This window comes from Vigna umbellata, chromosome 2 (genome assembly GCF_029865625.1).
Source record: "Vigna umbellata cultivar VRB3 chromosome 2, Vumbellata_1.0, whole genome shotgun sequence".
Lineage (NCBI taxonomy): Eukaryota > Viridiplantae > Streptophyta > Magnoliopsida > Fabales > Fabaceae > Vigna > Vigna umbellata.
Genome location: NC_142166.1, coordinates 50,292,994 through 50,318,216, shown reverse-complemented (window position 1 = coordinate 50,318,216; position 25,223 = coordinate 50,292,994). Strand labels below are relative to the sequence as shown.

Sequence of the window (25,223 nt, the reverse complement as noted above, 5' to 3'; positions counted from 1 at the left end):
TGTAAAAAGTTTAATTTTTCTAATTATGATAGCTTATGTACTGTTTTTAAAACCATGTTTTTAAGCGGTTATTTGAATGTAGAAAACAATAACTTTCCATTTATTTTTATAAGTGTATAAGTCTGGAAGAATATTTTTATTCTTATATTTATTTATTTACCGATATACAGAAATGAAAATATGCTGATAGAGAATCAGCAGTTTTCATATCACAGAAGAGATATTAGAGAGGCAGGAGTGTCCATACATGAAAGGGATCTGTTCACGTGACCCTTCTCTTCCGAAGCTTCTTCTCTTACGTTCTGTGCTCTCGTAAAACCAGTAACATCTTTTTCAAACCGAGTTTCCATCAGAATCACCATTTCCCCTGCGAGAAGCTTCTCCTTACACCTCCCTCTTTGCAATTTTCCAGAAGTGGTTTTGGGAACACACTCACTCTTAACCAAAACCACCCATCCAATCTCTACCTTCTCCTTCTTCCAGACACCTGCCTTAATTTTCTCACACACCCACTTCAACACAACCACATCCACATCCTTTTCGAACCTCTGCATCTCTGCCACAACACCACCATTGCTGAAACTTTAAACGCTGCAACGCAGCCTCCTCTGAGTAACTTGGAGCAAATATTATACGCCGCAGTCTCTATATAATGTGGATGAACCTTTTCACCGTTTTCGAGTTCCATCACATCTTGACAGCGACCAGTAACAAAGAGGTATCTCTTTTCTCCTTTCACGATGCCTTTGTCCCCGGTTCGAAGAAAGCACTTACTAACCATGTTTCTCAGTCTTCCATGAAACACCTCTCTTGTTAAGCTAGGGTGGCCAAGGTACCCAGAAGCATTGCTTGGTGAAGCAACCCAAATTTCTCCTTCGACACCATCCTCACTCGGCTCCAAGGTTTCTTCGTTTACGACCATAATCTCCACGTCTTCCTGCTCCATGTTTCCGAGCCTTGCAACCGGTAACAGTTTGTTGTGAGTTGGGAAATCTGGGAAGCTGGAACCATAAGCACCAATATTGTCACTGTGGCAGTTCCTCCACGCAGTGGACACAAAGGTACAGTTCTCTGCTAACCCGTAGGAAGGAGAGATAGAAGAAGGGCTTAACCCGAATGGTGAAAAAGTATGAACGAATTCTTCCACAGAGTCTCTATAGATAGGTTCATTGATGATTATAAGGTTCTTCAAGGTTGACAGGTTGATGGGTAAAGCGCTTTGGTCAATCCCTCCACGCTTGATGACTAGTGGCAATGTGAACGAGGGAACGGGAGTGCAAGTGGCCTTGAATTCGGACAAGAGTTCAAGCCAGAGTCTGGGGCGTTTGATGAACGCGTTTGGGGACGTGAGAACACACGTGGCACCGGAGACAACGGTCAGCAACAGAAACATGAGGCCACAATCATGATACTGTGGCAGCCACGAAACGATGGTGCTGTTTGGATGAAGATCGTAAGATTTTCTGGCAGTTCTAACGTTGTGAGCAGCTGAGCCAGCAGTGACAAGCACGGGTTTTGGGACACCAGTGGCTCCAGAAGTGTACTGAACCAAATAAACTTCATCTGCTGCACAACCACTGTATGTTAGGGAATCACGGTTGTTTACAGTAACGACGGCTTTGCCGTGTTTGACATGGTCAATGGAAATCCAGTGGATGGTTTGCAGCATGTGAGCTAGCTTGGTGTTGTTGTGGGGAGAAGAGAGGTAGCGTCGAATGCTTGAAATGTAGTGAGAGTGAGCTATGGCAGCTTTGGGTTTGGTCTGAGAAATGGCTCTTACGAGGTGGTGGTAGTTTTGATTGGAGAAAGAAGGGTGAGGAGGGACTATAGGTACGCTCAAGAGACCAGCTCTTTGGCAGCCGAAAATGAGCTCAACTAGGTCAAGTCCTGGAGAGCAGAGAAGAAGTACAGTGTCTCCTCTTTGCAATGAACCCTGCAGCTGTGATGAGATGAGATGAACAGTGTCGTTGAGTTGTTGGTAGGTGAGGGTAGTGGTGGTGTGAAAGTCTTGAGCCCAAATGAAAGCTGGTTTCGAGTGGAAAGCTGGTAACCTTGCCCAAACAGGAAGGTATAAGTCAACCACAGGTTGGTCGGGGAAGGAGGGGTCATAATTCTCGTATTCGTATGACATTTTTAGTTTGTCTGTTGTGCTGCTTGCCAAAACTAGTGGCATGATCGCTTGCATATTTATAGTTATAGTAATAGTGTTAATCTAGATACGTGTTGAAGCTCATGATCCAGTCTCTGATATTCCAATGGGATGATTACGATAACGAGAGGGAATAAGGGGATATGCGGTTAGAATATCTCACTGTCCCCTCAGCTGTAATAGCAAAAATCGTCGCCATGTAGTTGTTGGGTATGTGTATTCCGAATTGCAACGCCGTCCTGTAAAAAAAACGTTTATATATTGTAGGCGATTGTCTCTGCAGCTGTCTGATAGTACATGTTCATGTCTTGTCCTACGTGTTCTCTCCTTACCTTCGTAAATAATTAAAAGTTATTAAACGCGGACTTTTTTTCAATGTTTCAATACAGAAAAGGTTAATTTGATTAACTCTTAAATTTGGACTACGCTATCCTGACAGTACCTACCTAGAAAAAACTAAACGATGTTTTGAAAACTTAACAATATTGTTTTTACGCTTGTTTCAACTTTTTTTCTGTAGGTTTAAATTTATAAAAAAAAATTGCCAATTTTGATAATTCTCATTTTTAATTTAATATTTTTTTCTCTTAATTTAAAGTGCAATCTAATGAAAGTTATAATTTAAAATTAATTTTAACTAATAATAAAAAAATGTCAATAAAGTCCCTGTTTAACAAATGATGTTATAATAAATAAACGAGAGCGACTCAATATTATTTAGGTTTAATAGTCAATTTTGTTCTAATTTCGTTGACAAATCTCAATTTAGTCTCTCGTTTTAAAAGTATTTGAAATATATTCTCATTTTTAAAATTGGTTTAATAGCCAATTTAGTCCCCACTTTGGTTGAAAAATATCAATTTAGTCCCTCGTTATAAAAGTGTTTTAAATTAGTCCTAACTTTTAAAATAGTGGGTCAGATTGGTCCCTTTCGTTAAATATAAGTTAACGAAATTAATGGATGATGATGTGACACAGCTTAAAGCTGATGTGTTAGATTGGTCCCTCGTTAGCTTTAAGTTGTGTCACATCATCATCCATTAATTTTGTTAACTTATATTTAACAGAAAGGACCAATCTGACCCACTATTTTAAAAGTTAGGACTAATTCAAAACACTTTTATAACGAGAGACTAAATTGAGATTTTTCAACCAAAGTGAGGACTAAATTGGCTATTAAACCTTTAAAATTTTGAATCAAATTAGTCCCTTCCATTAAATATAACCAAACGACATTAATGCTGTCAGATCATCATCCATTAACACTGTTTGATTTGATTATATTTATCGGAAGTTGAAATTTATCAACATGGATAAAAATGACTATTAAACCTATTATTTATTATCCCACTGCGAGACGTGGAGAACGTCTTTTATTTAGGTGCATAAAAGATTTAGTATACTGCCATTAACCACCAATACCAGTATATTAATAAAAATTTCTGTTTTCAAATTTTAAAAAATCCGGTGATAAAAAAATTAATGCTCAGGACTATCTTTTATCCTATATATAAGATGTAAATAAAATAAAATGTGTTCTAACTATAAAAATCATTAGATCAAATTCAAATGCATCAAAAGTTAACCTCTTTACATACTCTTAATTTATTGTAAAACTCATTTTCTGAGAAAGTAAGAACATTTATTGAATTATACAACTAAAACTTATTCTAGAATTATAAATGCCATCTTTAAATATAACCAAACCGATTAAACCAATAAGTTTCAAAGATATTTTTCAAATACAAATTAAATATAGGAAATTAAATAAGCTAGTTTCTTTTATTAATCTTAGGGTTACTGATCACCACATGACTTAGCAATAAAAACATAGGATGTAAACTGCACTACTACTACTGACATCTATTACATTCAAAACCTATTACCAGATAATTAGTCCCCCACTTTTCTTTGCATTAGAAGAACGACACATAAAGCATAGGGCTCATCCAGTAGCAGCAGGATGCAAGATAATGACTCCATGCACACATTAATTACATCACATGGTCTGACACTCCAAAAAAACACACTACCATGCAGCAAAGGCAATGAAACACAGCCCTCTAATCAGTCTAGTCCTACTAACTGACGCCTTAACAACATGACATAGCCCTCCAACAACTACAATTACTTAAATAAAAACAAAAGTAAGGAGTGGCCTTTATTAATCTTGCACTGGCTTTTATTGAACACAAGGCAAATCATACATTGATGCTTCAATGCTCCCAATGTCCAAGTCTCAGTACTAAGATCTATCATTAAATACACTTCACGTCGTGTCTTTGCAACTTCCCGTGTGAGCGACTGCTAACGAAGCCTGATACAAATTCCGTTGGGGATCATTGTCCCCAAGCACAGGCGGCCCTGTAGCACATTTGACAGAACATAGAGATGACAAACGTGTTAAAATTACATCAATAGTAGATTAGACAACATAAACAATTACATATTTGAAGTTGGAGAGAACAGAAACAAATGAAGCTAAATGACAGACGCGTACTGTACCTTGAAATTTTCACTCCTCTCCTTCACAGTAACTGAATTTTGTATATTGTTATAAACTCTATATCAATCAGATTTTAGGGAAATACTTGACAGTTGACACCCCGAAGCACAAGCAAGTACATGACAACACGATCACAACATACCATAACAAACTGATAAAACATAGCATTATTAAGTTTACACCTAAAATTATTATAAATAAAATACACGCCTTCGTAGGAGATATATCAAAAATAACCAACGGAAGAAATAACTTGACACCATTTTTTTGTCTTCATTACGTTATGGAAATGATTCCAACGTCAACTTTTACAAAAAAAAAAAATCTAGTAACCGAAGTATAAGTTGAGCTTCAGAAGACGGATCACATAAGGAAACCACTAAATAGACACGTGAATAATAATATAATTACCAGGCTACCAAACTAAACACTAGCTATTAACAGGCAGAGAAGCAATTTTCCAAAATATGATGAGAAAAGACGAAATTCCAAAATATAACCACCTTGAAGGTCCAATGATCACATCAGATCAATGAATGAAAAGTGAGATCCATACACTGCTACTACATCAAGCCCATCGACGACTAAAAGGCCACACTGACCTAACAAAGCAAAGTTCTCCTGCCGCTCACTAATCACCCGAGGCGTCTTAAGGGGGGATTTGGATAAATCAAAAATAGTTTCCAATTCAAGTCACCATCTAGCAACTCGCAATAAATAAACAACACAACAATAGACCTTGAGCATCTCTTATGCATCAACTCCTCATATGTTGTAACCACAAGTTATTTTCACTACCTTGTCTATTTTAAAAGAAAAAATCAATTTAATGAACATAGGAACCAGTCCTGCCTTCAAATGAACTCGTAGCCTAAGTATAAAATAATATACATAAAAAAATTTAAGTTTCAATGATAAATCAAGATCCTCGCATCTCTTCTTCCAATGCAAACCATGCAATGGTAGTATATAGTTCATCCTAGAAGCTTCCAAGCATTGACTTATTAAACTGTACATACCCACTGTCTATTATGTTTAATGGGGAGTGTTGGCTTATTCCCTTCAAGATAAACAAGGCAACAATGATCTCCTCTCAACACTTCTTTTGGGGGGAAGATAGCTTAATTGACGCAGCAATTCTTTCAATCCCAGCAGCACAAATCATATAGTGACCATTCCATGTTTAGGTAATCAGTTTTACTTAATAGCATCACCACTTGAAGTTTCGGTGATACTAGTTCAATTCTTAAATATCATTCCATACTTTTCTATATAATTATTGGTTTCATCCTTTTTCACACCCACGTACTAGTAATGCAAGAAAATGCCAGCAAGTGTTTCTTCCCTCGTACAACCTATATATACTATATACAATTTGAGAGACGTCAAATTTTCCCCTCAATTCATACACTGCATAACAAGAGAACCAAAAAGAGTGCATCAGTTAATCACATGCAACATATCTTGTCACCATAGATGACCAAGACACAAAAGGCACTGGTTTTCTTCCTCATTAGACAGAGAAAGCTAGGTTTCACATGACATCTTAGCCATCAGGAATTCTACATCGCATTATTTTAAGTATCATCTGCCAAAAACACTGACACAAAAAAGTTTTAACTTAATTGTCCTTTTTGTCCCCTTTGTATAACAATCATGTGATTTTAACCCCTCAAGTTTTAATTGTGCCAAGCGGATCCTTCTGAAATTACAATTGTTTAATTTTAGTTCCCTGTGTTCTAATTGTGCATATTGTGTGGTTTTAGTTGTCATAAGTCAATGTTTCATCAACTAATTCCAATTAATGAGAGGATTAAAACCACACAATTACAATATCCAGAGGATTCAATTGACACAAATGAAGCCTACGAGACTAAAGTCGCACATTTACCATGCTTGAAAACCCAATTACCACAGTTGGAACTCGAGGGAGTAAAATCATACAATTCTGATATTGGAAGACCAAAAGTGTCTTACGTTATTCCTTTTCTTTTTCAAATTAGCTTGCAGAAAAAGAGAAAGGAGCAGCAAAAAAATGTCTCAAAGAGTTATAAGTTCAACGACCAGTCAACTTAATGGAAATTGAACAAAGATTAAAAGAAAGTGCATATCTCTCCCCGAGGTACGAAGGCTTTCCTAATCTGGGAAAAAGAAAGAATACAGCACCACGTCTTCACGAGACGAAAGTGCATATCTCTCCCCGAATAATCACCAAGCGACGGTATACAATTGCTCATCAGCAGCATTTTCCATATTCAAAAAGTAAACCTTTGATTATACATTTTCGTATACAAAATTCATTTAATTTTAAATAAAACAATGAAAGTAAAAGACGAAATTAATCATCACATACATATTCTAAATGTGAAGAATTTCATTTAATACTACCACTTTACAAGGGATCAAATCACCACATAAACCATTAAATCAAGCATATGAAAAGCTTCGGAGCCAGTAATGTCTTACCCGAGATTAAACATACTATTTATGGGGTCCAGAAGCTGCGGCTGTGGAGGATGTTGCTGTTGCTGCTGTTGCTCATGTTGTTGGTGCTGGTGGTGATGCTGCTGCTGCTGCAAGCCGGCACCAGTGGCTACTGCCACAGCACTAGAAGGAGTTCCTTTGGCTTCAACAAATCTCCACATATACCACGACGCAACAGAACGATAAGGCCTCCACTTCTCACACAATTGGTCCATCTGCGACGGCCGCGGCAAGTCCTCGAGGTTATAAAGAAGCTGAACCCCTTTCCTCACACCCAAATCATTGATGGGGAGAACATCGGGTCTGTGGAGGGAAAAAATCATGAACATGTGAACAGACCAAGAGCCAATTCCATTGACCATGGTTAGCATAGTGAAGAGTGACTTATCATCCATGTTCACAATGGCCGAATCGGACAGTATCCCGTTCTGGTACTTCCTCGCCAAATCGTGAAGGTAACTCGCCTTCCGCCCCGAAACCCCAATTTGGCGAAGCTGTTGGGGAGTCAAAGCGAGAACGGTTTCGGGAACGACGCCGTTTTCGCCACCGCAGAGCGCGATGAAGCGCGTGTAGATGGAGGTGCCTGCTTTGTACGCGAGTTGCTGGTACAAGATGCTACGCGTTAGGGCGAGGAAGGGAGTGTGGAAATTGTCGAAGGTTGGGGGTTGGTGAATGTCGATAAGAGGAGAGAGAAGAGGGTCCGCGTTCCTGAGAAATCGGAGCGCGATCTCCACCTCGCCTTCACACGAGAGTGAACGCGCCACTAAGCGCGGCACCACCGCCATGGCTCGCGAAGGCGGAACATGCTTGGTGCTCCGACCGCCGCTCTTGCCCGGTTTAGAGGGTTCGGTTAGGGATTCGGATGTGGAAGGGTCCGGTGAGACCTTCCGGATCTTACGGGGACGGAGGGGGATTTTGGAGGCAGGGGAGTTTACGTGCGGAAGGACATTGTTTAGTTCTGAGTCCGCCTGAGCGCCGTCGGGGCCAGCGGCGGAGGAGGAGGGAGCTGGGTGGGGTTGAGGTTCGATTAGGGATTGTGCTTGACCTAGCGTGTGTTCGCCCATAAGTGTGAGGTTGAATTGGAGATTGAGGAAAGTGAACGAGTTGAAGTGAAATGAATGTAATGTGATGATGTTGACGATGACAATGGTTGAAACTCACTCTCCTTTAATCCAACTGCTTCTAATCATTTATTTCTTCATTCTCTCTTCAGTTTCGCTGCTTTTCTTCTTCCTCTTGTTGGTCTTCGTCTTGGATCCTACTTTGGTGTGGGTTTTCTTATTTCTTTCTCACACGCCATCTCGCAATGCGTGCTGCACGTGAACCTTTACATTCCTGTTGGCCCAAACGATAAGCCCAACATCTCTCTGTTTTTTCTAAACGCGCCTCTATTATTTTGAAAAGTGTTCTTTTTACAAAATTAACCTTGGCGTCACTTGTATATTCCCTACAAGTTACTTTCTTTTTAAAAAAAAAATTAATTGAAATTTAATTAATTAATAATTAAGTTTTCTTTCCACAGTAATTGAATTAACATGATACAAATTATAAAAAATTACTATACTTACCCTATCTTATATCTCAGTTATTATCTTATATACAGTAGAGATTATTATCTTCTATAATTAAAAATTAATTACTTTGCCGTAGTAGATAACAGAAACAACTCAGTCAAACATCTTTAATATTTTTATTAATTATTAGCTACTATTTATCTATTCTCCGTAACTTCATATGATAAAAATAATAAGAATTACTGATATGAATAAAAACATATAAAAATTAGACTACAAAAACATTCACAAGATGTGAACAAATTCTTGAACATGTCCAACAATGTGCTTTCAGAAAGATGGAAAGAAGCTGGGCAATTGTTTCTTGCACTGTATCACTGTAGTTTCTGAAATACCAATTATATTCATAATAAAAGAAATAAAATTTTTGTTTTTTATTTTTCAATTTAAGTTTTGAATTATGTAATTTATCCATCTTCTAAATTATATAATTAAAAAAATGTTATAATTTTATATTTTAAATTAGGATTTTAGGTTATTTTCTAATAAGGAGTAATTAAATCACGAAGACTACGGGTGCAAGAAGAAAACATGGGATACAAGAAAAAGAAAAAGAAATAAGGGATGAGCATGTTGTGAAAGCGACTTAAAGAATCAAAACAACAGCTCCCTAGAAATGAAACAATATGAATGGCCTTATTTTAGAATGTAAATTTTATAAAATGCAATTAGCTAAGTCATTTTCTATAAAGGTTGTTCTGTTTTGCAGCTTTTAGGAGATATTTTTGGAGCTGAGAACTTTTTCTTTTGGGTTCAGTCATTAACTTTGAGCAATGATATTTTTCTAATGATGGGCCATTATCAATTGTCATAGCTATTTAACCAAAAATTAAAATATTTCATTCCAGGCATAAAAATTATTTCGACTAATTTACAGTCTTTCAAAAAGAAGTTAAAAAGAAAAAATAAACCATCACTATAATCAAATATAGTTATATATATTATACTTAATAAGTATTATGTTTCTTTTGTACTCTATATTTTTTCAGCTTTTTGATAAATTGCCGTCGTATATAGTTTTTTTGGAGTTCATTATTTATTGATAATATTGTAATTTATTCATTATTGTTGAATTTTACTTAGTTATTTTCCCTCTTAATAATTTTGTTCTAATAGTAATTTCCCAAATAAATACTTTTGTATTTTCCCCGTATAGTATTTCATATTAAATATTGCTTGCTCGCAAAAAGACCAATATCTTCAACGGGAAACCAAACACTGTATCATGTCAGATTGATCCTTACTTCAAGGCTTAGTTACATATTAAAACGTTATTGAATGTTTTCAAGTGTATGTGTTATGCATGAATTGAATTAGGTAATTCTCTATTTAATCACAAAGGTTTACTAATTTCTTTCTTTGTATTTAACTAATTATTGAAAGATTGGTATAAATTAGTTTTAAATTTTCATCCAAGTAAACGTGGTATATATGGATTTGACATAAGTGTGTTGACTTTTTATAATAATACTTTAAAAGCTACAGTACTATAATGATTTCTACTCAGTTGATTTCCTAACAAATTTAAATTTAAAACAAAAGCCCATAAAAATTGTTTTATGTTCAAGCATAAATAGAGCATTTAATCACAGCACTTTTTTTTTTTACATATACATGATGTATAAACTATTCAATAACAAATAAATAAATTATGGTTGTTTGATGTAGCTTTTGCGGAATATTTTTTTTAAATTGTCAGAATAGATTTTTAAAATATAATGTCAAACTCTTTATCTTAAGCCAAAATTATATATGTGAATAAACACATATAAAATAAAATGATATTATACTAACCTTAAGGCCATATTTAAAGAAAAATATTTACATTTTATGAAATAAGAGTTTCCTAAATTGTATATGAACTAAAATGACTAACCTTAGTTAATTGAATCTTGATGATGTCACTTTGAATATGAATAAGTTATATTTAAAGAAAATATTCATATTGTATGCCTTAAAATTTTCCTATATGTATATATATACACGAAATATAACTATATTAAAATTTAGTATTTATGGGCTATTTCATTTTAAAATTATTTTAAATTTAAGAAATTGTATATCAAACTAAGCCCAAGTGTAAGAAGTTTATGAATTCAAAATCTGTGCTCCAAGTTTTAGCATTCTTAATGTTATTTTCGTTGATTTCATTTTATAAGACTTCATATTTGTTTATTAATGGTTTAATACCTCTTTTGGTCCCTCGAAAGGGGGCAAATGTTCAATTGGGTCCTAAATTTGAAAATTAGGAACCTAATTAAAATTAGAATTAAGAGGGAAAACTCCCAATCTGAAAGGATTATGAACCCTAAATTGGAAATCCCAATTTCTTTCTACCCTCTTCTTCTTATGTCTGCTTCGTCACGCTCATGTGAGGGAAAGATATAGTTTTCCCTTCTCTTCTTCTCCTTCGGCGCTGCTATGCAACCATATGGCAGCTTCCTTTCTCTCACGTTGGGACAACTTGCGACAGCTTTGGGGTGGTCCGCGGTGGCGGAGCTTGTGAGCGACACAGCGGCAGAGGCGCGACCCTTGGGGTTTCGATGGTGGTTCGCGCGGTGGGTCTCGAGCGACAGGTTTGCGGAGATCAACGAAACTTCGCCGAGGTTGGCCGTTGGATCTCTGGGTTTTGGTTTTTATTTTTGGTTTTGGTTTTCTGCAGGTGGAGGGCTGGCCTCGCGGTACTTTTCGAACACAACGAACACCCTTCAGAAGAAGTCATTCGTATCTCAAACACCAATTTCTCTCTAACTCAAACCCTAATTTCTTAACCTCAGTAATATTACCCTCTCACAGCCACGTATCACCCTCACACAGCCACGTATTACCCTCACACAGCCACGTAGCTAACTTCAGTCCTTCAGTCCACCCTGTCAGCTGCTCCGTTAAAAAATCAACGCCGTTTCCAAAAAGGACTTGATTGCACACTTTTTACAAAATTTGGGACCACATTGAACTTCTAAAAAAAGGTAGGACCCAATTGAACATTTGCCCCCTTTCGAGGGATCAAAAGAGATATTAAACCTTTATTAATCATCCTTTTATTTTCCGTTAGTAAAATTCTCTGTTATTCAAAATATATATGAAAAAGACAAGATAAAATTAGTAAATATAAATTTTAATATATAAATTTGTTTTGTGAGCTTCTGAAGTAATATTAAAGCTTAAAAAACTGTATGGAGAGAGAAAACAAAAGTTGATATTGAAAGGCTTTATATATGTTTTACTATTAAGCGGTTGGCCCCTCTTTGGACACTTTGATCTTTACATTTATGGAAACAGAAACAGAAACAGAAACACAAAGCACCGATGCTTCGCATATATATGGAAAGAAATAAAAAGCAAATAAAATATTTCATAGTACCAATCCAAGCATCCACCATATTACTGCTAAATCAACCTCACTGCAGACTCAGACCCTTCATCCTGCATTATCATAAGCACAATCACACTCAACCAAGAAAAACAACAATCAAACACCACAATAATCTTCATATACATAGCTACTTCTTCTGTTTGTATAAAACCAATTTTGATTTTCAATCTTATCTTTTAAGGTTATTTAAGAAGAAGAACGAGTTAGCAAATAATAATAACCTGTTTTCTTCGTTGATGTAACCGTAACCTCTGATGCTGCTTGCCATGGTTGAAACAGTTCGGTAATTGGGAAGGGGCACGTGGCCTTCCTCGATCTGCTTGACATCTTCGACGAGCTTCTGATAATGTCTTTTGACGTCTTCGACAGTTTTTCCTCCGACGGCTCTGGCCAGGTTGTGCCACCTATCTGGGGTGTCCTCGTCGAAGATGGCAAGGGCATTCTCAAATCTTTTGTTCTGCTTCGGTGTCCAACCCTGGCTTGAGGCCATTGTTAGTGTACCTACCAAGCAACACTTATGAGAATAAAGCGTTGTTACAATAGAGCTTTGATGAGGGAAGTAACATCGGTGCCCTTTATATACTAGTGGGGTAGTTGAGGCTGTGTTGTGTTATATACTTGATGCTCATGCTAGCCGTTGCTTTCCGGACAAAACAGTGGGACACATTCTGAAATTCCTAGATACGGACGTGGTTTTCTTTAACTTTTAATTGTGCATGTCTTTTTTTAAATTGACTTAAAGTTTAATCAACCTCCATGAAATATGTAATCAATTCTAACGCGGATATATTGCCTTAATCGAGGAAGGTGTGGTGAATTTCACTAATTCTTGTGAATTCCTTGTCACATCACATGCATGCCTCCAGTTACTGAATTTTAGTGCCATTATTTTGGACAGAATTTAGCACATAACAACGTTTTTATCTGTTGATGTGATGATCCTCGTGGAGTTTCTTGTTCACGCTATCAGTTCCCACACCCCACCCCTGTACCGCCATCAATATAACGCCTTGAACTACGGATCTAAACTGAACTAAACTATTGGTTGAGATAGACGCAAACTGGCACCACCTCACATTTTGCAAAACAATTATGCAAAGAAAAACTATGTCTAGCACGTTTGGAAACGGATAAGGTCACCGGGAACATGATTTTTCACATCCAATTAAACGCTTACTTCTTATAACTTTTTACGTTTTTCTTTTATTTGTTGGTTGTGGAACGTTTGATGTCTTCACCCCACGAAAGAAATGTCTGTAGATGATTAAACGAGTTTCTTCAACCCAAAATCCGGGAACTCATGACAGCCAAGATTTTGACGGCCGTTAAAAATGCTTCAATACGGTGGAAAGATCTTTGGAAGGAACGTGGAAGGGACAACCTTAATAAGTTGTTTGACAGTGAGGTGGATAGGAAATAGGAAAAGTTCAAAAACACTATATTTTGGTTGGATAGGTGATTTGGGAAAAAACTTTGGTAAAGGAGTTCAAAAGATTGTATCTTTTCTCAGAACAAAAACAAGATAAGTGGAGAACAAAGGAGGGTGGGTAGGAGAGATGAAAATGGAGGCATTCTGATGATATTCTGCAACATATCAAATGCTGTTGGTGGTCATCCAATCATAGGATTAATCCGCTGTGTTACCACTCTTGTTATACAATGGGGTTTTCATCAGGGTCGTGTCTATGTCAATGGTGTTAGAAGATTTTACACAAAAGTTTGATTCAAGGTTAAGTATACATTTGTGTATTTAGTTATTTTTATGACATTTTTAAGCACTGTTATGTATATAATTAATGTCAACAAACAGAGGCACAAATTCTTAAATTTTTGGTAGGCTATCAAATTCTTAAATAGAGGCACAAATAGGATAATGGCGCATCATACATAAAATTATATAAAAACTCATAACGCATAACAAATATCAAATTGATTCCTGTAAATTCAGATTAAAATTGTGCTTCTTGAACATATTACATAAGCAAAACAAAAATTATAAAGCATTGCATTACAAATCACTCTACATTATCAGCAACTAGAACTGATATCAGTTTTGTTTACTCCTACCATTCAAAAAGAGAAAGTTTCTATCTTTGTACGTTTCTGTGACGGATTATATTAGATTTTGGTAACTTTTTAGAGGCTTTAGATGAAGCAAGAGAAAAAAATCTGTGCGAACTGCATTTGATCTGTGATTTTGGAGATCTAAGAGAACAGGTGGGGCCACCGAATCACTCCATAATCAGCAGCTGTTTCCTCACTCTATTGACTTCATTTTCATCTTGCACATCACTGAATTGTGTTCATGTTAAGTGTATATTCAAGCTAACAATAACATCATAAAACAAACAATCTTAACAGTCAAGTTGCCAGAGAAATCCACCTTCTGTGAAAAGTTTCTGCTCTTCTTAATATATCTAGTGGTCAAAGCACCAAAGTAGCTAAATTGCTTTTCCCCTTCAAATTGTGTAGCTGTATATAAAAGGTAATGTCACACTACTTACATTTGTTGCTCCTCATCAAATGTTAGGTTCATGCAATTCCAACTATATCAGCATAATGCACTTACAGTATTAACACATCACTTACATGCTGTCAATGATTTTCTTCAGTTATTTTGTGGTTTATCAATTGAAGAAGCGAAAAAAAAAAAGAAAGATGTTCATGTTGGCGTTATCTTAAAGTTAATCTTATTGCAGGGAAAAAGGGTAAATAAATGTTAGAAATCAGAAGGGTAGGGAAAGTGAACCTCAGAGATTAGACATAGGACACTTTCCATCTGTTTTACATTAACAAATATAATGTAAACTCAAATCTAATCTTACAAGGTGAACAACCGAAAGTTGCTCCGTAATAAATGGTTTGTTTTACACTGAATGAAAGCGACATGACAGAAAACAAAAGGAGGATGGATATGCTTTTTGCAGATCTCTTGGAACAAAATATAGTGTGGCTGAATTTCAACCCAATGTTCGTCATTGAAGATTAATGTAAAGATATATGATTAGTTGTTTATTGAAATAGTATATATGATGATTGACATAGGTTGTTCAAAAGAAGGAAAAATAGAAGAGAGCTCCACCAAGAAACATTTATACTTTATTTGATCCATAGCAAAGGGCGAGGTGATGCTGATACATTCAGAATCCTTATCATCCACGCATATCCCTCACCCGAATTTATCTCTCAAGAGCTTCCCTTTCTGTTTCAGAAGCTTTATGATCACTCCACTACCAATTCAAGTTGCCATTGGGCTCCACTACATTCATTTCTAACCAACCACAGATTGGTATCCATGCTCAGATTCCATAAACTAGATGCTTTGAAAGGTTTGGTCAAAGAGACTCACCCCTTGAATTCTCAGCTTGGGTAGTTCTTCTGCATAGACAATGGATCTAATTCTCAGACAGCAAAAAACAAGTATATTATTGTTTTGTCAAACTACACTAATTAAACTACCTTAATTTTGTCCTATCATCTGCTGCTAAAAGCATTTTCCAGACATAGTTAGCGCCAAGATCAGCAAAATTATTAACTAGAATCTAAAAGTTTCCTCGTGACATATTACCTTCTATCCCTTGTACTAGTTCAAAGTTTTACATCGACTAAAAATAAAGTTAATTTACTATTACAAACTTTATCTTGTCAAACTCATATGATAAGATTGAGTTAAACTTAAATTTTACTGTTTAATATAATATAAGAGATATAGATTAATCGTAATTGATTGAGTCTTTGTTCATTTACTGTTTAATATAATATAAGAGATATAGATTAATCTTAACAGTTGATTGAGTCTTTGTTCAATCTCTTTTAGATATGTTGAAAACTCTATATTAACCAGAGATAAAGTCATTACACGAAACCATATATAGAGTTAGTAAAAAAAGTATTTTGACATGACCCTTTTATTGTATTTTAATTGTAAAATATTAAATTAGAATTGGGTATGGCGAATTTGATAGACAGTTATTGAGAAAATAATGTAGCAATGGAAGAAATGTTGTCTGCTATCTTGAATTCATAGGCTTCAGATTTCAATATGGCTTTTTGCAGTAGTGATGATTAGTTGAAACAGACCCTTGAAATTAGAGTGATAGGAAGAGGAGGAAGAAGAGGATATATCCTTAGAGACATCGGTTGAATAAACTGGGAATCCTTATCAAACATGCATGTTTGTTTCCACTATAAGCAAATCAATGGGGGCATTCAATTGTTCTTTCTTTACAACTAGTGCTGTATTTTCTTCGTGAGGTCCCTTCTTCACAAGTTGAACGTTTATATATATTCTTGATATATACTCTTGGTCGTCTTATTGTAGATGTTACACCATTATTGCTACTCCAAACAAGTTTCAATCAATTCCTTTCGCAGTCACCAAGTTTTTGGAGGAATAAATTATCGATCGACAAGAGAAGCCATAAAGTGAAAAACACAACAAAAATTCCACACTCACCCATTAGCTCTCTCATATATGCTGTGTTTCATAACGTTAACGTTTGCACCAAGCTCGATTTAATTTCATTTGCTTAAAATAAGCATTAGAGACCTTCGATCAACTCACGTAAATAGTGCATATGTTTCGTATTACGGAGTTGACTTGAGAGCTAAGATAATGGATAAGATGTTACACCCATGATCTATGTAGCATACACGACACACTTTAACATGTGTAATATCAAAAATAAAATGAAAGATATAAGATTTATTCTTTATTTCTTTAATTATAATAGAAGTTTATGTAATAAATTTATAGGTTTATGAATTTTTAGAAAATTATCTTTATTAACACTATATTGGAGTTATGTGGAATAATCATTTACTCGTGCAGAATTAAAATAAGAAACGGCCCAGATAAAAGAAATTCCAATTCTGTGAGTTGTGGAATAATCATTTGCAAAGAAATCAAATCATTGATAAAATTGGTTTTATTCGAGATGTAAATCAACTGAAAACGTGAGGAACAATCAAATTGAATAATCTCCGACAAAAGAAAAATAAGCAGAAAAGCGTATAAATGTTCGGCAGCAAGGCTTTCAGATATCTTTATACCCATAGATAATTGTCATGGTAGTGGGAACGTTATTGGTTAATTGCGATAGAATGTCTTCATGATAGAATATGCCTTGGAGCTATCGGTGAACTTTGGTTTGTTGCTTAAATAATTTTTTTAACTCTTTTTTTTTTTCCTTTTCTGCAAAGACGGATCTAAGCACCTTTTGTAAGTCCAAATCACATAAGGTATTAGCATAGACACATGCATGGGTCCAATTCTGCCAGCCTGTTGTATTCTGGTCTGAGATGATAGTTTGACATCAGAGATATGTTGATAAAAGATTCAGTTATAAGAGATGAGATAAGTTCTATTATTCCAGCACCTATTTTATTGTTGGATGTCTCTTTTCTTATATATTCCCATCAAATGACAAGTCATGCAATGTTTTTGTTTTTCTTCCATCTGATTATGTAATCCAACCCTCTGCATTTGACATGAATGATATTTTTATTAACTTCCTTTATTGTAACATGTCACCAGTACGTGTGCAGGAATTTAATAAAAGGAAATCAAACTGATAAGATATAGATGAAAAAAGCTTTACATTATTTTTTTTATATTCTTTTACTAAAATATTCTAAAGCAACGATACATAGATATTGTTTTTCTTTGGCCAATGGGAATGGATCCACTGCAGCATATGTTCATAGAGCTATTAATCTTCCCTTCGCATCGCACTGGTAGGCAAATAATTCTAATTAAAAAGGATTTTGATAAATTTATTTATTTAAAATCAAGTAAATGTGATTTCGTGAACATGAGTGTTTGGAAAACAAAATGTAAGAAAATAACTTTATATATTTATGATTTAAAATCTTTTATAAAATATGGTAAGAATATTAACGAAAGAGTCTTCATTCTCACTTTTGTTTTCCCATTGTTCAACATAATGCAAATATGCTTTCAAAGTTTTGATATCAACCTTCTTATACTTAAATCTTCGACGTATACAGAAATAGCCTTTTTTTCTCCCTCAGCATGAGCTCACATTCTCAATTACTCAAGAGACTCTCCATAGTTTACTGAGTAAAAACCAAAAATTCAATACTAAAATTGGATCATAAACATATGATTTATTATAAACATCTTCCCTTTCAGCCACTAGGTAACATAACAATTTTGATGGATGGAGAGTGTATTGAGTTATTTTAAAATAAGTAGAACCAAATTGAATCCTCTAAAAAGAGTGAGGGAAAATTGAAAAAACTTAAATAATAAAACAATAAATTATTATGTCAACATTTAATTACTCACTTAATCTCTATACTTATAGAAAAGATAGATTTTATGTATAAAGACTAAAATGAAATATGCCCAGTCATAAAATTTAATAACATTTTTATGTATATTAAAGGATGAAACTCCGTTCATAACAAACTGAGATCGATGAAACATTTTTCAAGGCCCCCGAAAGAAGGCCCAAATAAAAAATTTGGCATATGCCAAAAAAATGATGAAATTAAATTAGTGTAAATGTGTAAATTCCAACTGCGTAGTAGTACCAACTACTTTTTGTAGAGAGCCTGACAAAACAAATATACAATGCTAAAATGTGGTATTTTTCTTTATCCCGTGTAATAGAAGTTTAAAATATTATGTAGCACTTTGAATTGCTAACCAGAGCTATGACCAATGAAAAAGAAGGGAGATGAGAACCGGAATATTGAACACGGGGCACAGCAGAATTCGCTTTCCAAACTCAAACTACCCCAAATTACTCGACTTAAGTGTCTGGTGACTCATAAGCCACAATGCCAAATTCATGCTGCATGAAATCTTCACTAGGTCTGTAATACTTGTCTGGAGAGTACAAGCCCAGGTTAGATACTTGGCTAGTATACAGGCAAGCAAATCTCTCAACCTGCACCACACAAGTTCATTAGAAGAATCCTCATTCAGTGAGATCATACGACTATCGTGATTTACGAAGAAAAAACAAACCACCAAAGAAAGTCACATTTTACCTGATGAGCAAAGCGAGAATTCTGATAACCAGTTTTCATAAGCTGACCCCATGGCTCGTGAAACTACAATGTTTTATGGCCAATTACCAACATTGTATAACGCGTAAATTGGATATATTGCAATTGTTCCAGACAGACTAATAAAAAGAAAGGGGACTAAAGATAATGAAAAACACTACAGGAGAACTTCCTACCCTTTGATGTAATTTTCTTTGAGCTTCTTGATGCCTTAATCTCACTCTCTCTCTCTCAAGCTGCCAATGAAAAAAGCCTCTTATCAAATATGTAAAATTGGGTTCCATTCATGGAATGGGAATGGTTGTAAGGCTCAAACCTCCAACGTATCAAGTTCTGAAGATAACTTCTGTTTGGAATCAGCATCTGGATTCTTGAATCTGAAATAGTGCACCACTCATAAGAAAATAAACCGACAATAAGGAGAGACCTATATGAGATACCTAGAGTTATACTTACTTGAGAGACCACTTCAAATGATGTATTTCATCCTCGATGCGGTCACGCTCACTCCTCAAGAATTGAAGTTCCTGCAAAAAACTACTCATGAAAAAATCTTCCTAGATGCAAATTGACATGTGAGAAGTACGCAAATGCAATCTTTGTTTAAAATGCCAGAAGTCCACACAAATTCTTGTATACATGACTTAAACCAATAATTTTCTCTAATTTAATTTTTATGCAGTAAAGCATTGACATAAAAGTAAAACTAATCCCATAGACAAAAATAATAATAAGCACCTTGCGGGTATCCCTAGATTCCCAGAGAAGTTTAACTTCCTTCTCAAGTTCTGGGACTACAAGCATTGTTCTCCATCCTGCTCATTAAACAAATCGCATCAAAATCAAATTTAAGTAACTTAAATTGAATAAAAGTGAATATCATAAGGAGGACTAAACATTGGGTATCTACACATAAACAAACAAACATCAATGTCCCCTTTCTCAATTACATTACCAGTTATTATTATTTCCCCTCCTACAATCATAACCACATTTCTCTCCAAAATTTTAGGTAGATCGATTAAAAATGGAAATTTTTTAAAACAGAATAGTTAAGAGGATTGATGGATATACCAAGAACCTTTTTGCTGCGTAATATATCTCCATAAATATGATCCCCAACGTAGAGAACCTGCATATAAAGCATTTAATTTTTTACAGGAAGCTTCAGTTTAGTGACAATCATCAATTACCTGAATCAAAATCAGCAGCTGTTTTAAAATAAACAGCTACTTAAACCAGAAAACCGTGATGCAACTTACCACCGTTTGTGTGTGTTAAAAATGGAAAACCAGAACCAAAAAAATATTACCTGAGAACTAGATTCAATGGAAAGCAGTTTATGAAGATGAGCAACATTGCCTCCCTACAACAGATATTTACAATCAGTACATGATACTGAAATTATGATCGTCAAAACATTTATTAGATAAAGACCCGACTATTAGAAACAACTTTAACATAAATTGTTTACATAAACATATAGACAAATGATCTTTTATTTTAGGTACGATAATGATTATACCTGGAAAACTGGACAGGCATGATTCTTTGCTTCTGTGAACAACCTTGCTGAGGTATTACCCACCTTTGAATAAAAAGATATAAAGGTGTTTATACATGATCTGACAAAAGAATAAAATGCTATTCAATTGTGCTAACCTGGGGCATGGGAGAGCCATTATCTGTATTGAGAAGCATTCCCGTCTCAGGCACAACCTCAAATAGGTTGGCACGATTTTCCTCATGAAAAAAACCCGGCTTTGCACTGTAGGATTATAGACTTGAACAGGTTAGCACGGAAATCTATAAATTTCAATATATTTGATTGCTGTAAGACGCAAAAAGTTAACTTTTCATATTGAAAACATTGTAAAAGTGAAACACTGTCTAAAAATGTATATTTAGCCAGTTCATAAAATGAGTAATGCATATAGTTCAGCAAAAGAGAGGAAGACATGTAGTGTAGTCCGGTGAAAACAAATTCCAAATGCTATTCAATTAACAGCACCAGGACAAAAGTAAAATCAGCAAGGTCCCTGGTTCACCCAAACATTATTTGTGCAGCAGTACGCAAATAAAAGGACTATAATATAGGAGGAAATTCACGTCAGTGCAAAATAATAAAGGCAAACATATATATAACAAAGTACGTGTGATAGGAGAAGAACATGACCTGCCAGTGATTACAACATCAAAGTATTGAAGCCAGAAAAAATTGTTACTGACATCTTCCATGCTGGATCCACAGAGGAAATTCATGACAATGTTTGTATAGTCCCATAAACTGCGAATCACATTTGAAAGTGAAAAAACTTAGTTAAAATTTTCATATAGAAGGAAACCAACTAGTGTTTTTTTCCAAAAAACCATTTTAAAGCATTTTCTATCACATTCCTTCACCATATTTTAGAACACTTTCAATCCTTATAGTATAATCTTGCAACAAATATCAATTAGTATCACTGCACATGACTTTCCCACACGGCACCATGGATTAGTTTACAGAAAAACAATGCTATAATGTCTTCAGACATAAATTAATTGTTGTATTAATCATTAATAAACACAGAATAGAATTTCCTCATAGCTGTTAACAATGTCTAGGTGAAATCGTAACTACCTATTTGTCACTAAAAATGTTGCACGACCAGAGTCTCTGAGCATTTCAAGCATGGGCACTATTGAGGAGTCTTCATTAATATACCTGATGGATGAAATTTAACAGAAAAATGAAAAAGGAAAGAAATTTATTAACAATTCAATCATAGTATATGAATTTAAGAACACAACTTCAGAAAGAAACAGGTAGTGCAGCAAAAGTGTAGTATGTTATTGCTAGCATAATAATTGTTTGTCTATTTCTCACTTTGACAGGTTAGCAACTTTATATCCATACCTTTTTGGTTCTTTAGCAACCATTTGCTTCAATGTTCCATCACGGTGACACAAATCAACTGCAGCTCGAACATCTTTGTACATGCGAGCATAGCTGGAAGAACAACAAATAAATTATATATGTATCATGATGTACTCACAAGTAGCTATTTACTGGCTGGTTGATGGTTTCTAAACAAATAGATAGAATGCTCATCCATTACTCCATTAATAAACCCAATTATATATTTCCAACAAAAAGAAGTACTCAAATTTAAGAAAGCTCCTCACTTTGCAAAAATATGGGAGAGACTTACTCTGGCACACATAGAGAGATTGCTTTTGAGTTTGACACTATCACCACTCGGTCAAATATGAATTTTCAATATTTGAAGTGAAAAATAGACGATAATGGCCTTATACCGATTATAGCACTACTCTTTTACTTCACCTGCCTACTAGGTAATGGTAAGGTTAGATTATTGTTCAAATGGAAGTTGGCTACTTTAAGCTTTTACGCCTCTGTGGGACTCAACTGACGTCAAACGTTACGGTGTGGTTTTCTAAGTATGTCCACACACATAAAGAACCCTAGTAGTGTATCAATCATAAATGATAAAATACAAAGCTCCTTTTAAATAACTATAAAAAATTGCATCGTGTTTGAATGAAAAAAAAGCCTTAAGTCCTTGTATTTAGTTGGTATAAGAAAGCATTTAAAAATCTCAAAAATAAAATTTTATGCAAGCAATGATAAGACTCACTCAACACCCTCTTGAATCTTGCCGGGATTACAATCCTTGAAATCAACCAATTGAGCAAACAAGTAGGCCTCCGCAAGTGAAAAGAGAGTATCAATTAGAGCATAATCCGGTTCATCAAAGGAATCACGTATTAAAGTATTTCCATAGGTTCCAACTTTATCCTCTTTTGACAACTCTCTAAATCCGTGATAGGCTACTTTCACATACTTGTGGCGATCCATCTGAATACATTCATCCATCAATCAAAAAGAAAGAAGTCAAGGCAATCTGTTAATATACTATTTCAACGGGGGAATTGGTGACGAGAAAACATTTATCTAGTCTATACCTTCAATATGTTTCCTCTTTTTTTGTCAAGAACCAAGCCTCTGACCATGTACTTCCAGTTAAAACACCAATTTAGTAACTGCAAAATATAAAAAATATTTTTAGCCAAATATAACAGAATGTAAGTGTCATCATACCAGCAAAGATTGTGAAAACAATAAAACTCTTGAACAAAATTAAGTTGGACGAAGTTAGTAAACTACATAAAAATACACCTATCACACCAACCCTTACGTCATGATTTTTTTTCTTATCAGCAAAGACACTTACATCATGATTGGTGCATGAAAAAAAACAAACAGATTACCTCACGAGGGTATCCCAAATCATAAACCAGCTTTTTAATTGTGCCTTGATAAGCAAGAGATTCAAAAGTTTCAGGCTTGTACTGTGCCAGAGTATAATCCATGTCAAATCCCACAGCAACGATGTTCTTCATATTCAGTGATCGATTACAGAATATCTGCTTGCTTATTTCAGTTTTAAATCCATGTTCGGGAGATGACCATACACGTGGCTGTTTTCTGCCATCACTGCCAGGCGAACCCACCAATCCTGAATCATGTACACCAATTTCATGGTTGCCGTCCATTGAATATTGAGCATGCAACGGATTAACTCCTGATAGATTTAAACCAGCACAGAGAATAATAGAATGAAAATGATCAGGAAACACTTTTCGTAAACTTAAAATCCTAAGCAATTAATAATGAAACTATAGCGTTGCCTATTTTCAGAAGAATTAGCTCGGTAGAATGAGTTCCAATATTTTCTAAATACATTTTGTTTAAAAACTAATTGAACGAAGCGTGGAAAAGAATTATAATCCCTTCCCTGAAAAATAACTCAAACATCTTACCTTGAATGTGATTTCTGAAAGAATTATAGCGTAGGTACAATGCACGAGGCTATGTTCCAACTCTAGGAATTCCCCAAGCTAGGCTCCGAGAAACACCTATAAATTTAACTTCCGAATTAAGAAGAGTAATCCTCTAAGATGCTAGTAGTATCGAATATTCCCCTCCAATCCATATTTCACACCTAATGCTGTAGTTACTACCTCTATGATTCACAACAAAAGATCTGCTTAACCATGTATGCAAGTCAACAGCACAGCAGAATTGAAAAGGAGAATAAAACCATAGTTTCATGTCGTTAATGAAGTTTTACAATAAATGTCAACAAATTGCATGTCCATTTCAATGAATCAGGGGACAATTCGCAACGAGTTCTATCTAAGTTTTAGTTGGATTAAAAAAGCTTAGAGCACAAGAAATCCTATTGAGGAGAAAGAAAAACAAAACAGAGGATAAGAGAAGGGAGAAAGGAAGGAAGCAACGAACCTGGTGACGTGGCGTTGGCGACGGAGTGAGGGCGTTTGGCGCAGATTCCAGAAAAGAAGCGAAGGCGAGGAGACAAAAGAGGTGCGAGTCGAGGAGAGAGATTGGAGAGAGAAAAGGTGAGGCGCCCCTCGGGAATTCGCATCGTGCAGGGATTAAATAGGCTTGGACATGGTGGAGAGAGCGAATGGGAGGGAATCAGATGCCGCGGGCACTGAAGAGTTAGCGTTTGAGGCGCAAACGCGAATGCAACAACAAGTTCGAAATTGGAATGGAAATGCAGTTCCACCAGCATTTACCGCTTTTGCCAAATTAGCATGCCTCCGAAACCTATTATTCCCACCCTGAAATTTGGATTAGAAAACAGTAATAATCAATTGGCGTTGGTGAAGGAACCGATTCCCACCTATTTTATTACAATCTATCTATCTATCTTTGAGGAATAATAGCAACAGAAGCCATAAACTAAAGGAAATTTGGGTGGGGAAATGCGAGATGTGTAATGGTATGTTGGTGGAAGTAAAATAAATGAGGGAGAGAGAGAATTGAGACGATGGATGGTGGCATGCCACGTGGAAGAAAAGGGAGGGAGCGTGCTGGTGCTGGGAGTTTTTTGGTTTTGTAAATTTCTGCTGATTTCTGGCTCTGGCGTGGATAAGTAGCGCCCGGCCACAATTTTTTTTGGGTTGGTTTTCATTTCCCATACTCAATAGTTAGTCAATACGCAGAAAGGATCAGAATCAGATGATGATGATGATGGTGCCATCCTTTTTTTTCTCAACCTTTCT

General features: G+C 35.4%; 3 protein-coding genes across 4 annotated transcripts; all 3 read right to left on the bottom strand.

The window, feature by feature from the left end:
- Positions 1 to 3,905: 3,905 nt before the first annotated feature.
- On the bottom strand, positions 3,906 to 8,395 carry LOC124840861 (DNA-3-methyladenine glycosylase 1-like). The gene is made up of 2 exons (XM_088107344.1): positions 7,122 to 8,395; positions 3,906 to 4,513 (listed from the first exon to the last, which is right to left on the bottom strand). The coding sequence occupies exons 1-2, from the start codon at positions 8,201 to 8,203 to the stop codon at positions 4,489 to 4,491; spliced, it is 1,107 nt and encodes a 368-aa protein (XP_087963470.1). The 5' UTR covers positions 8,204 to 8,395; the 3' UTR covers positions 3,906 to 4,488.
- A 3,514-nt stretch (positions 8,396 to 11,909) lies between these two features.
- On the bottom strand, positions 11,910 to 12,652 carry LOC148204230 (protein RADIALIS-like 3). The gene is made up of 2 exons (XM_088108053.1): positions 12,311 to 12,652; positions 11,910 to 12,139 (listed from the first exon to the last, which is right to left on the bottom strand). The coding sequence occupies exons 1-2, from the start codon at positions 12,577 to 12,579 to the stop codon at positions 12,115 to 12,117; spliced, it is 294 nt and encodes a 97-aa protein (XP_087964179.1). The 5' UTR covers positions 12,580 to 12,652; the 3' UTR covers positions 11,910 to 12,114.
- A 5,811-nt stretch (positions 12,653 to 18,463) lies between these two features.
- Positions 18,464 to 25,223, bottom strand: LOC148204229 (uncharacterized). 2 transcript variants are annotated; one of them, XM_088107343.1, is made up of 18 exons: positions 24,439 to 24,483; positions 23,955 to 24,050; positions 23,403 to 23,716; positions 23,097 to 23,174; positions 22,769 to 22,989; positions 22,027 to 22,119; positions 21,751 to 21,834; positions 21,304 to 21,414; positions 20,790 to 20,895; positions 20,653 to 20,715; positions 20,440 to 20,493; positions 20,202 to 20,259; positions 19,866 to 19,942; positions 19,584 to 19,654; positions 19,444 to 19,504; positions 19,304 to 19,363; positions 19,110 to 19,172; positions 18,464 to 19,006 (listed from the first exon to the last, which is right to left on the bottom strand). In XM_088107343.1, exons 3-18 carry the CDS (start codon positions 23,685 to 23,687, stop codon positions 18,869 to 18,871), a joined length of 1,623 nt encoding a protein of 540 aa, XP_087963469.1. In that variant the 5' UTR covers positions 23,688 to 23,716; positions 23,955 to 24,050; positions 24,439 to 24,483; the 3' UTR covers positions 18,464 to 18,868. The 2 variants fall into 2 exon arrangements, with proteins under 2 accessions (XP_087963469.1, XP_087963468.1); XM_088107342.1 differs by lacking the exon at positions 23,955 to 24,050 and having other exon boundaries at positions 24,439 to 25,223.

Coding starts and splice junctions, on each gene's coding strand:
- LOC124840861 (XM_088107344.1), bottom strand. CDS start 8,203: ATGGGCGAACACACGCTAGGTCAAGCACAATCCCTAATCGAACCTCAA. Junction 4,514..7,121: donor AATAGTATGTTTAATCTCGG/GTAAGACATTAC, acceptor AATGTGCTACAG/GGCCGCCTGTGCTTGGGGAC.
- LOC148204230 (XM_088108053.1), bottom strand. CDS start 12,579: ATGGCCTCAAGCCAGGGTTGGACACCGAAGCAGAACAAAAGATTTGAG. Junction 12,140..12,310: donor TACATCAACGAAGAAAACAG/GTTATTATTATT, acceptor ATGATAATGCAG/GATGAAGGGTCTGAGTCTGC.
- LOC148204229 (XM_088107342.1), bottom strand. CDS start 24,730: ATGCTGGTGGAACTGCATTTCCATTCCAATTTCGAACTTGTTGTTGCA. Junction 22,990..23,096: donor AAAGAGGAAACATATTGAAG/GTATAGACTAGA, acceptor GAATGTATTCAG/ATGGATCGCCACAAGTATGT. Junction 20,896..21,303: donor GATGTTGTAATCACTGGCAG/GTCATGTTCTTC, acceptor ATAATCCTACAG/TGCAAAGCCGGGTTTTTTTC.